Source organism: Anomaloglossus baeobatrachus, chromosome 10 (assembly GCF_048569485.1).
Source record: "Anomaloglossus baeobatrachus isolate aAnoBae1 chromosome 10, aAnoBae1.hap1, whole genome shotgun sequence".
NCBI classification, from domain to species: domain Eukaryota; kingdom Metazoa; phylum Chordata; class Amphibia; order Anura; family Aromobatidae; genus Anomaloglossus; species Anomaloglossus baeobatrachus.
The window spans coordinates 15,914,585-15,927,084 of NC_134362.1; the positions used below are offsets into that span (position 1 = coordinate 15,914,585).

Consider the following 12,500-nt stretch of genomic DNA (forward strand, 5'->3'; position numbering starts at 1 on the left):
TAGGAAGAAAAAATGGTAAGATCCTATCCAGGTTCCCGAAAGCCCAGCTTTAGGACTTTTGGCTTTTGGCTTTCCTATTTGTAGCTGCAGTGGGACCCCAGAGCTGCTCCTTCTGCCTAGACACAGAGTGGACCCTATAAATGAGCTCCACACCTAGGTCCCAAGCCGGAGCCGCTGGCCGGGTATCAGCGACTCACTTTTCACGTTTCGTAGAGTAAGTTAAACTTTCCTGCCAATTTTATAATAAATATATTATATATATATATATATATATATATATATATATATATATATATATATATATATATATATATATATATATATATATATATATTGTTATAAATATGTATTATATATTATAAATATGTAATGTAGTGTAATATATATATATTGCCTTATTCTGTCTGTCTGTCTGTCTTGCTCCAAAATTGTGTCCTTACGGTGACACAAAGCTGATTGGCCGCTGGACTCGCCATGGCCCCGCCCCCCCGCACGGATTGGCCACTCGCCCAGGCTCCGCCCCCCCACAGATTGGCCTCTCGCCCCGGCACCCTGCAGACATTGGCAACTCGGCCACGCCCCGCCCCCCTCACGCAATGCACGCTAGCTCTGGCCCCCGCCCCCCCCACGCATTCCCCGAACCGACACTGTCACGGAGCCACGACTACCAGGTGAGTACTGTACCCCCGGGAGCCCACATCAGCGTACGCCGCCAAACCAGCCGACACATACCCTCGCATTGCTGGGGCTGGCCGGCGTATGCTGGTGTGGGCTCTCGTGCGAGCGGGGGGACGAGATACGCTGGTAACCATGGTAGCATAGTTACCAGCGCATGAAGGTCCTGCAGCGGCGGAATATACACACACGCACACACATCAGATCACACTCACTCTCACACACACATCACATCGCATCCACATACTCACAACATCCTGGGATATCGCTTGCTTCTCGGCGGCGATACTGTGCTGTGAGCTTCCAGGACCTGCCGGAGGATCACATGGCCAGAAGCATGTGGTATCTCCGGATGTTGTGAGTATGAGCGCGTATGTGCAATATCGTCAATGTGTGTGTGCGTGAGTGTATGCGATCGGGTGTGTGTGAGTGTATGCGATCGGGTGTGTGTGGGTGTGTGTGAGTGTATGCGATCGGATCTGTGAGTGTCGGCAGAGGAGCACGGCGTTCTGGAGGAGGCTGGGAGGAGAGAGGCTGATCCTGGGGAAGGCTGGGATGGGGAGGCTGAGAGAAGAGAGGCTGATGCTGGGGACCGAAAAGGCTGATGCTGGGAGGAGAGAGGCTGATGCTGGGTGAGGCTGAGGCTGCGGTAGGCTGGGAGGAGAGAGGCTGATGCTGGGGGAGGCTGAGGCTGGGGTAGGCTGGGAGGAGAGAGGCTGATGCTGGGAGGAGAGAGGCTGATGCTGGGGGAGGCTGAGGCTGGGGTAGGCTGGGAGGAGAGAGGCTGATGCTGGGAAGAGAGAGGCTGATGCTGGGAGGAGAGAGGCTGATGCTGGGGGGAGGCTGAGGCTGGGGGAGGCTGGGAGGAGAGAGGCTGATGCTGGAGGAGAGAGGCTGATGCTGGGAGGAGAGAGGCTGATGCTGGGGACAGAAAAGGCTGATGCTGGGAGGAGAGAGGCTGATGCTGGGAGAGGCTGAGGCTGGGGTAGGCTGGGAGGAGAGAGGCTGATGCTGGGAGGAGAGAGGCTGATGCTGGGAGGAGAGAGGCTGATGCTGGGATGAGAGAGGCTGATGCTGGGGACAGAGAGGCTGATGCTGCGGGTAGAGAGGCTGATGCTGCGGGTAGAGAGGCTGATGCTGGGAGGAGAGAGGCTGATGCTGCGGGCAGAGAGGCTGATGCTGCGGGTAGAGAGGCTGATGCTGGTGCAGCATAGCGGATGGAGCACGATGGGGGGTGCGCAGCATAGGGGATGGAGCATGATGGGGAGTGCGCTGCATGGGGGATGGAGCACGATGGGGAGTGCGCTGCATGGGGGATGGAGCATGATGGGAAGTGCACACCTCCCCCAACACACACACACACACACACACACACACGCGTGCAATGCACAACACACCAAACACACACACTGGGAAACACAAACAACTGCCCTACACAGACACCCACACACACAGACAACGCTGCACACACACAACACCCAACACACAAACACCACGGCACACACAAATTTACGCACATACCGCACAACACACACATTGCACAAAACATACCTCCCCCCAAAACACACCACACACACACAAACCGCGCAACACACACACAACGCTACAGACACACAGCGCTCCACAAACAACGCAACACACGGAACACACATACAACACCGCTCTCACCCCCCGCCACACCCAGACAACACCTAGAACACGTACAGCGCCCTACACAAACACTTGGTAACTACACACAACAACATATATATATATATATATATATATATATATATATATATATATATATATATATATATATATATATATATATATATATATATATATATATATATATATATATATATATATATATATATACACACACACACATACATACATACATACATACATACATACATACATACATACATACATACATACATACATACATACATACATACATACATACATACATACATACATACATATATATATACATACATATATATACATACATATATATATATATATATTTGCCTTATTCTGTCTGTCATGCTCCGAAATTGTGTCCTTACGGTGACACAAAGCTGATTGGCCGCTGGGCTCGCCATGGCCCCGCCCCCCCCACGGATTGGCCTCTCGCCCCGGCTCTCTGCAGGCCCCGCCCACCTCACGCAATGCACGCTCGCTCTGGCCCAACTGACACGGAGCTCCGATTCCCAGGTGAGTACACACACACACATCAGATCACACTCACTCTCACACATCACAACATCCTGGGATATCGCTTGCTTCTACACCGGCTCCGTCAGGATCCCGGCAGCGCCAGACATAACCTTGCGATGCTGGGATCTTGACGGAGGCCGTGAAAGCTGGTAACCATTATACACATCGGGTAACTAAGGTCCCTTAGTTACCCGATGTGTATCATAGTTACCAGTGTACACCGGCTCACACTCACTCTCACACACACCTCACACACACATCACATCGCATCCACACATCAAGGTCCTGCAGCTGCGGAACATACATACACATAACAGCACACACACACACACACACACACAAATCAGATCACACACACCTCACACATCACATCGCATCCAAATACTCACAACATCCTGGGATATCGCTTGCTTCTCGGCGGCGATACTGTGCTGTTGTGAGCTTCCAGGACCTGCCGGGGGATCACATGGCCAGAAGCATGTGATATCCCCGGATGTTGTGAGTATCAGCGCGTATGTGCAATATCGTCAGTGTGTGTGTCTTTGTGTGTGAGTGTATGCGATCGGGTGTGTGTGAGTGTATGCGATCGGGTGGGTGTGAGTGTATGCGATCGGTTGGGGGTGTGTGGGTGTGTGTGAGTGTATGCGATCGGGTGTGTGTGAGTGTATGCGATCGGGTGGGGGTGTGTGGGTGTGTGTGTGTGTATGCGATCGGGTGTGTGTGTGTGTATGCGATCGGGTGTGTGTGTGCGATCGGGTGTGTGTGAGTGTATGCGATCGGGTGTGTGTGGGTGTGTGTGAGTGTATGCGATCGGATCTGTGAGTGTCGGCAGAGGAGCACGGCGTGCTGGAGGAGGCTGAGAGGAGAGAGGCTGAACCTGGGGAAGGCTGAGATGGGGAGGCTGATGATGGAGACGGAGAGGCTGATGCTGGCGCAGCATGGCGGATGGAGCACCTTTGGGAGTGTGCAGCATGGCGGATGGAGCACGTTTGGGAGTGCGCAGCATGGCGGATGGAGCACGTTTGGGAGTGCGCAGCATGGCGGATGGAGCACGTTTGGAAATGCGCAGCATGGCGGATGGAGCACGTTTGGGAGTGCGCAGCATGGGGGATGCAGCACGATGGGGAGTGCGGAGTATGGCGGATGGAGCACGTTTGGGAGTGCGCAGCATGGAGGATGCAGTACGATGGGGAGTGCGGAGTATGGCGGATTGAGCACGTTTGGGAGTGCGCAGCATGGCGGATGGACCACGTTTGGGAGTGCGCAGCATGGCGGATGAAGCACGTTTGGGAGTGCGCAGCATGGGAGATGGAGCACGATGGGGGGTGCGCAGCATACGGGATGGAGCACGATGGGGGGTGCGCTGCATGGGGGATGGAGCACGATGGGAAGTGCACACCTCCCCCCAACACACACACATACGCGCGCGCGCGCACTGCACAACACACCACACCACACACACACACTGGGAACCACAAACAACTGCCCTACACAGACACCCACACACACAGACAACGCTGCACACACAAATATACGCACATACCGCACAACACGCACATTGCACAAAACATACCTCCCCCAAAACACACCACACACACACAAACTGCGCAACACACACACAACGCTACAGACACACAGCGCTCCACAAACAACGCAACACACAAACAACACCGCTCTCACCCCCCGCCACACCCAGACAACACCCAGAACATGTACAGCGCCCTACACAAACACTTGGTAACTACACACAACAACATCTATATATATATATATATATATATATATATATATATATATATATATATATATATATATATATATATATATATATATATATATATATATATATATAATCAAAAATCATACATGAACTACACAATACGTAAATTCTAGAATACCCGATGCGTAGAATCGGGCCACCTTCTAGTGTGTGTGTGTATATATATATATATATATATATATATATATATTATAACCTGTAGTACCCGGGCGTAACCCGGGATAGTAACTTTCTCTCTCCCAGTCTCTGTGTGTTGCTGTCTGTCTCTCTGTCTGTTTCCATCTCTCTGTCTGTATTTGTATCAGTCTATTTGTCTCCATCTGTGTCTGTCTGTCTCTCTATCTTTGTGTCTGTCTCTTTCTTTCTCTTTCCGTCTCTTTCTATCTGTCTCCCCACCGACATATTACCTCACACATAAGCTTCTTGTACTAATAGTTTTTGTTCCTATAGCAACCACTGACAGTTGCCATTAATAGCCTGTAGCTCCCACCTCCATTCAGTTTAATAAAGGCAGGATTTTAGAGAGTAACTGTAAAGCGCGGGGTTAAATTTCCTCGTCAAAACATAGTCTATGACGTTCCCTGGGTCACATGAGGCGTCCGTGGAAAATTTCGTGATTGTAAATGCGACGGTGCGGATTCCTTTAGTGGACATACATACACTGAGCGTTATATACTATATATATATATATATATATATATATATATATATATATATATATATATATATATATATATATATATATATATATATATATATATATATATATATATATATATATATATATATATATATATATATATATATATATATATATAATATTATAATTTGGCACCTTTTTAATTGCAGGCAGGTTAGGTTGTTGTGTCCATACTCCGCTCCATGTGCGCTCTCACGGGGGCTCTGCGCTCAGTTGTGACCTATCAGAGCATCTTTGAGTGATCGGCGGGGGTTTCGGGACCTGGTCCACACTGATTAACTTGCAATTATAGCGGCACATATATAATATAAAAATGGAAGTAAAGGTTTACTTGCTCTTTAAGTGATGGAACTTGGCAATAAACTCTCTGAACATTGAATTCAATGAACCCTAAATGTTGGATATCCTATATCATCCTCCATATAGCTGAGATCCATGTGTTTATAATAATCGCATTCTACATTAACCCTCGCCGGGGCCCCTAATCCTTCTATATACAATGTATGTTCTAAGTTTCCATCTTCATCCATCTTTTCCCAGCATAGAGATGTGCGACCACCGGAACAATATTACCATGTGCCCGTTATGTGACAAGACCTGCACTTACTGGAAGATCAGCTCTGCCTGTGCCACAGCCCGCGCCAGTCATCTCTTTGACAACCCGGCCACAGTCTTCTTCTCAGTCTTTATGGCTTTATGGGGTAAGAAGAATATTTTTTCAGTATTTTTCAATGCCTTTTTATTTTTTTGTTTTTATTCTCTGTTTTGTTGCTCTGTCATGAACGAACCCTTATGCTGGAGCAGTTGGCCATATCAGCCTGGAAAATACAGCTGATCATGTCCTGCTTCGCAAGGGAAAACCAGTCGGGGCTTTTCCAACCTTCAGAATAAAAAATGGAGAAGTTTCCACCTCTAGGGGCAGCTCCTCGTATACTGTGTTACCATTGATTTCAATGTATAAACTGTATGCAGTTAGCCCCCCCTAGTGGTGACAAAATTGCATTATTTTACTTTAATATACAGGGCGTTTTTCAGCATGATTACTGAGCTCCGACCTCTATAAAGATATATAGTATGGAAGTGATCAATGCAGAATTTTGGGATAAAAAAAAGTATCCTTTATCCTAAACAACAATGATCACCATCTCCTCTACAAGGCAGATGTCCAATTTTAGTTTCAGATCCCAGATAACAATGCTGCATTGTCTTCCAGACCTGTTTTTGAGGATTATATAATTTTGGCACAAGACCGAGTATTAAATAAGTAACAGGGGTGACAGTTGTTTGGTTTTTTTTTTTTTTATATCTGAGAACGCATCCCAGCTGCAGAAGGATTTCCGGTCTGCATGTGGTTCTCATGTTCCAAAATCCGCATCCCCCTTCTAGGACCGCGCCGAGGGAATCTCCCCCGCCCACCCCAGTCCTCTCCCCTCCTCCTGTATTCCTCCAGGATTTTTACTTCTTTTCTTATTTTGGCATCCAAAGATATATTTTTATATTCTGTTTTTGTTTTGTTTTGCTTTTTTTTATGAGCTGAATATATAATATGAGGATGAAAAAGGCGCATCTGTTAGTATTTAGTTCCCAGTGCGTCCCCTGGGATCAGGCGCTCTCTATGGAGTGGCCTCTATAACGATTACCGTGTTTGCCGTATGCTAAAGAGCCGTTCCCAGCCAGATCGGAGTCACATTTCCTTTGAGAACCAGCACAGCATGGCACCGAGGACTGGCTCAACTGTGTATGTGTAATAAGTCTATATATAATATGCACATTATCTGAGGTTTCACATTTTAGAGGGGTTTTCCATTTCAAATAAATAACTTAATGTATATGTAGGCAGCACTGGATGCAATTGTAATTAGCTCACAGAGCATTGCCTGGGACTAGATGCAATTCTAATTGGCTCAAAGAGCATTGCCTGGACTGGATGCAACTGTAATTGGCTCACAGAGCATTGCCTAGACTGGATGCAACTGTAATTGGCTCACAGAGTATTACCTAGACTGGATGCAACGTTATTGGCTCACAGAGCATTGCCTGGACCTGATGCAACTGTAATTAGCTCACAGAGCATTGCCTAGACTGGCTGCGATTGTAATTGGCTCACAGAGCATTGCCTAGACTGGCTGCGATTGTAATTGGCTCACAGAGCATTGCCTAGACTTCATGCAACTGTAATTGGCTCACAGAGCATTGCCTAGACTTCATGCAACTGTAATTGGCTCACAGAGCATTGCCTAGACTGGATGCAACTGTAATTGGCTCACAGAGCATTACCTAGACTGGATGCAACTGTAATTGGCTCAAAGAGCATTGCCTGGACTGGATGCAACTGTAATTGGCTCACAGAGCATTGCCTAGACTGGATGCAACTGTAATTGGCTCACAGAGCATTACCTAGACTGGATGCAATGTTATTGGCTCACAGAGCATTGCCTAGACTGGCTGCGATTGTAATTGGCTCACAGAGCATTGCCTAGACTGGATGCAATTGTAATTGGCTCACAGAGCATTGCCTAGACTGGATGCAACTGTAATTGGCTCACAGAGCATTACCTAGACTGGATGCAACTGTAATTGGCTCAAAGAGCATTGCCTGGACTGGATGCAACTGTAATTGGCTCACAGAGCATTGCCTAGACTGGATGCAACTGTAATTGGCTCACAGAGCATTACCTAGACTGGATGCAATGTTATTGGCTCACAGAGCATTGCCTAGACTGGCTGCGATTGTAATTGGCTCACAGAGCATTGCCTAGACTTGATGCAACTGTAATTGGCTCACAGAGCATTGCCTAGACTGGATGCAATTGTAATTGGCTCACAGAGCATTGCCTAGACTTGATTCAACTGTAATTGGCTCACAGAGCATTGCCTAGACTGGATGCAACTGTAATTGGCTCACAGAGCATTACCTAGACTGGATGCAACTGTAATTGGCTCAAAGAGCATTGCCTGGACTGGATGCAACTGTAATTGGCTCACAGAGCATTGCCTAGACTGGATGCAACTGTAATTGGCTCACAGAGCATTACCTAGACTGGATGCAACGTTATTGGCTCACAGAGCATTGCCTGGACCTGATGCAACTGTAATTGGCTCACAGAGCATTGCATAGACTGGGTGCAATTGTAATTGGCTCACAGAGCATTGCATAGACTGGATGCAATTGTAATTAGCTCACAGAGCATTGCATAGACTGGATGCAATTGTAAATGGCTAGCAGCGCATTGTCTAGACTAGATGCTATTTTAATTGGCTCCCAGAATATTGCCTGGACTGGATGCACTTCTAACCTGAAAGGACTAAATATAAGAAACCTGTGGGTGGAAAAGCGCAACTGGGTCTTATCCAAAAACATACAGTTGGGGACCTTAGATTGTGAGCCCCAATGGGGACAGTGTTGCCAATGTATGTAAAGTGCTATGGAATTAATAGCGCTATATAAATGAATAATAATAATAATTATTATTATTATCTAACAACAATGAAAGAAATAATTTTGTGTGTTCGCTCGGTTGAGTCTCTTAGAAATTTGTATGAAACCTCGGGGTAGATCCAGCTGCTGCAGAAACCACGGATCAAAGAACCACGGATCAAAGATCCGGGACTAGATATGGAAGAGGTTTCCAGCCTGTAAATATAAATGAGCGGTTTCATTCACTGACTGCAAACAAAATGATATTAAATGGTGAAGAATTAAGAGGACGGTAGAAAGTTGAAGAACTGTGAATTTATACTTGGTATAAGCTGGAATATGCTAAAACCAGAAGGATGTAATAAACTGGGAGTAGATTGGTGCGGTGCGTCCGTAGCGGTGCCGCGTCTGTCCTAGGGGGTTATCATCTGCCCCTGATTTTAGGAGATGCGTTCTTCCTCAAGCAACAGCTTTGCTGGAGTAGCCCCATTACCGGTATCGTGACCTTCTACTGGTGGGAATGACCTTCCATTACTGGAGCAATTCAGAAAGAAATTCCTCTTCCATCCGTACAATCTGGGTCCTAAGTGCCCTAAACGAAAGGGAGAATATCATCAACCCTTATAGCAAATAATATCTGCCCTACTGCTCAGGGGTCCAATGGGGTTTTCTGATATTGGGAGTAGCAGCCAAAGTAACTGCTGGAGGGAATATCTATATGTAGCCTCTACGATCCAGTCTTACTATAGGCATAAAAGCTGCTATATAGTGCTCTAGTAACAGCTAATGAAAATGGGCGATGGGTGAGGGGCCGTTCCTTAGATTGCTCCAGCATCCTTCAGATTCTAGTTAAAGGGGTTGTCCAATTATATACACTGGAATATGTGTGCACAAAAATTAGTTCTCATTTTTTAAAGGGGTTTTCCATTTCAATAATCTATCTAGTGTATATATAGGCAGCACTGGATGCAATTGTAATTGGCTCACAGAGCACTGCCTGAACTGGGTGCAATTGTAATTGGCTGAAAGAGCACTGCATAGATTGGATGTAATTGGCTCACAGAGCACTGCCTAGACTGGGTGCAATTGTAATTAGATCACTGAGCATTGCCTAGATTGGATGCAATTCTAATTGGCTCACAGAGCATTGCCTAGATTGGATGCAATTCTAATTGGCTCGCAGAGCACTGCCTGGAACTGGATGTAATTGTAATTGGCTCACAGAGCACTGCCTGGAACTGGATGTAATTGGCTCACAGAGCATTGCCTAGATTGGATGCAATTCTAATTGGCTTAAAGAGCATTGCCTAGACTGATTGCAACTCTAATTGGTCATCAATATGAGAGCAGCACCGTGTAGTGGTCTCTTTCGGTACTGCAGTTCAGATCATTCACTTCAATGGGAGCTGAACTAAAGTACTGAGAACGGTGATGACAAGGCGGACAGAGCTGTGACGATCTATCCCACAGAGGTCACTCACTAAATCTCTTGGTCCATGTATGTCAGAACCTGGGCTCGACAAGCTCAGGTAATCTCTGATCTGCACTCTCAGTCAGATTTTGTGCATAGAAGTTACGGGATACTATAAAAAATTATAGAAAGCTGCACACACTGAGATATTTAACGCTTATTAGGGGAGTTATTATTTGTGTACTTTTTTGCAATGCTTCTTAGTGAACAGAACAAAATGAGGACTGTTACATGTAAAGGGTTAATGTGAACAAAGTAGCAAATCTCAACAAAATCAGAAACAGACATTGTTACAAAGTGTCTTGTGTTTGGATTAGTTACATTTAGGACGTGTCATGCTTTACTGCAGAGCCACAAAGTGACATAAATCCCGATCTGTGTAAATACATCGGTGTCACCCTCCTGAAGGATGGAGCTGGGAAGTTGGATGTTACTAATTTAGAGCCTAGTGAGCGATTTGCATCCAGTGCACCCATGTGAAGAGTGAACGTCGATCGTATAGTATATATCTATATTTAGCCGGCGGATACGATCCCCTTGTAATCAGTCTTGCTTAATACGACGGTCACATTTCACACCGTCGGTCTTGATCGGTGGCTGTCACTTCCTCCAGACAGGCCGGGTATGAGAAATGCTAAATTTCCAAATGATCTTTCTAATTCTAAAAATTATGTAAATGCCCCTGTGCAACAAAAAAAAAAAAAAAAAAAATTGGTGTGAGCCTCAATTAAAGACTGCAACTTACAAACCACAAAGTCCTCCTGTAGGAACTAAATCTACAAGAAGTGGGCCGCGCTAGGCTCTGGAGATCAGGTGGGCCGCGCTAGGCTCTGGAGATCAGGTGGGCCGCGCTAGGCTCTGGAGATCAGGTGGGCCGCGCTAGGCTCTGGAGATCAGGTGGGCCGCGCTAGGCTCTGGAGATCAGGTGGGCCGCGCTAGGCTCTGGAGATCAGGTGGGCCGCGCTAGGCTCTGGAGATCAGGTGGGCCGCGCTAGGCTCTGGAGATCTGAGGGGCCGCGCTAGGCTCTGGAGATCTGAGGGGCCGCGCTAGGCTCTGGAGATCTGAGGGGCCGCGCTAGGCTCTGGAGATCTGAGGGGCCGCGCTAGGCTCTGGAGATCTGAGGGGCCGCGCAATATCTCCCTGGTGCCCCCTAACTATGAGGACTTGCAAACCATGCATCTTCTTAATGCAATATCCCGTATAAAGCCACACATTGGTGACTGTCGGGGGTTCCATCTGAACCTGTAAAAAATACCCACAGGATTTGGTTATAAGCTAGACAAGCTTTTTTTTTTTTTTTTTTGGCTGTAATTGAAATCGGAAACTATATCGCATTATACTGTGCTTTTGCGTCAGACTTCAAAGATGGATACGGTCGAAAGTTGCACATGTTTGATAAGTGAAGGCTATTGCGCTGTTCGGGGCAGGGGCATAACACAATCGGTTTGTTTTTTTGGATGTTCCCAGATGAAGCCACAGACATAAGGCGAAACGTGATGCACAAATGTCCTTTTTGTATTAGCAGATTTGTCTTGGTTGTAGATGATTATGTAAATACAGTAGAAATCAATAGCAATTCTATAGGCCGGGCTTATCCTATGTGGCCGGGCTTATCCTATGTGGCCGGGCTTATCCTATGTGGCCGGGCTTATCCTATGTGGCCGGGCTTATCCTATGTGGCCGGGCTTATCCTATGTGGCCGGGCTTATCCTATGTGGCCGGGCTTATCCTATGTGGCCGGCATTGTTTGCTGTAAGATATGTGCTCTGGAAATTATAGAGTAACATAAATGGCACCTGCAGACAGGTAGATCCGTAGTTGGCTCACCTGGCTTATAGGTATATCATTTTAACACTTTACTTTCCAGAATGGCAAGGCTGATGGCCAGTGCAAGCTTCGTACACTGAGGATCCTATGCTGCAGCCATATAGTGGAGTAATGAAATCCTGCATGTTACAGATCAATCCCTTGTGTCTCCACATTACATCAGAACATTTCCACTGGGGACATCTCGTGTTATCTCTTTGCCAAGTGTTACTATATCATTCAAGGCAACAATCCATATGTTACCATGTGGGTGTATTTACAGTACATGTACATTTATGTGTCCAATGCATTTCTATAGGACTTTTATGGCATGAAAGGTGTTAAAGTATATTAATCTTACATGAAGCTACCCGTGCTCCTGTTTTTTGGCTGCTCCTTGTGCCCCTCCCTTGTATAAACCCCAATATGAATACCAGGCGG

The 12,500-nt window shown here is 46.5% G+C and overlaps 1 protein-coding gene across 4 annotated transcripts in view; it reads left to right on the top strand.

The window, feature by feature from the left end:
* Window positions 1-12,500, top strand: part of ANO1 (anoctamin 1) — a 197,200-nt gene that overhangs the window by 157,995 nt on the left and 26,705 nt on the right. For all 4 annotated transcript variants that reach the window (XM_075326423.1, XM_075326421.1, XM_075326424.1 and 1 more), the window contains one exon: window positions 5,904-6,064. In XM_075326423.1, the coding sequence (XP_075182538.1) occupies window positions 5,904-6,064 (161 nt within the window). The remainder of the gene's footprint in view (window positions 1-5,903; window positions 6,065-12,500) is intronic.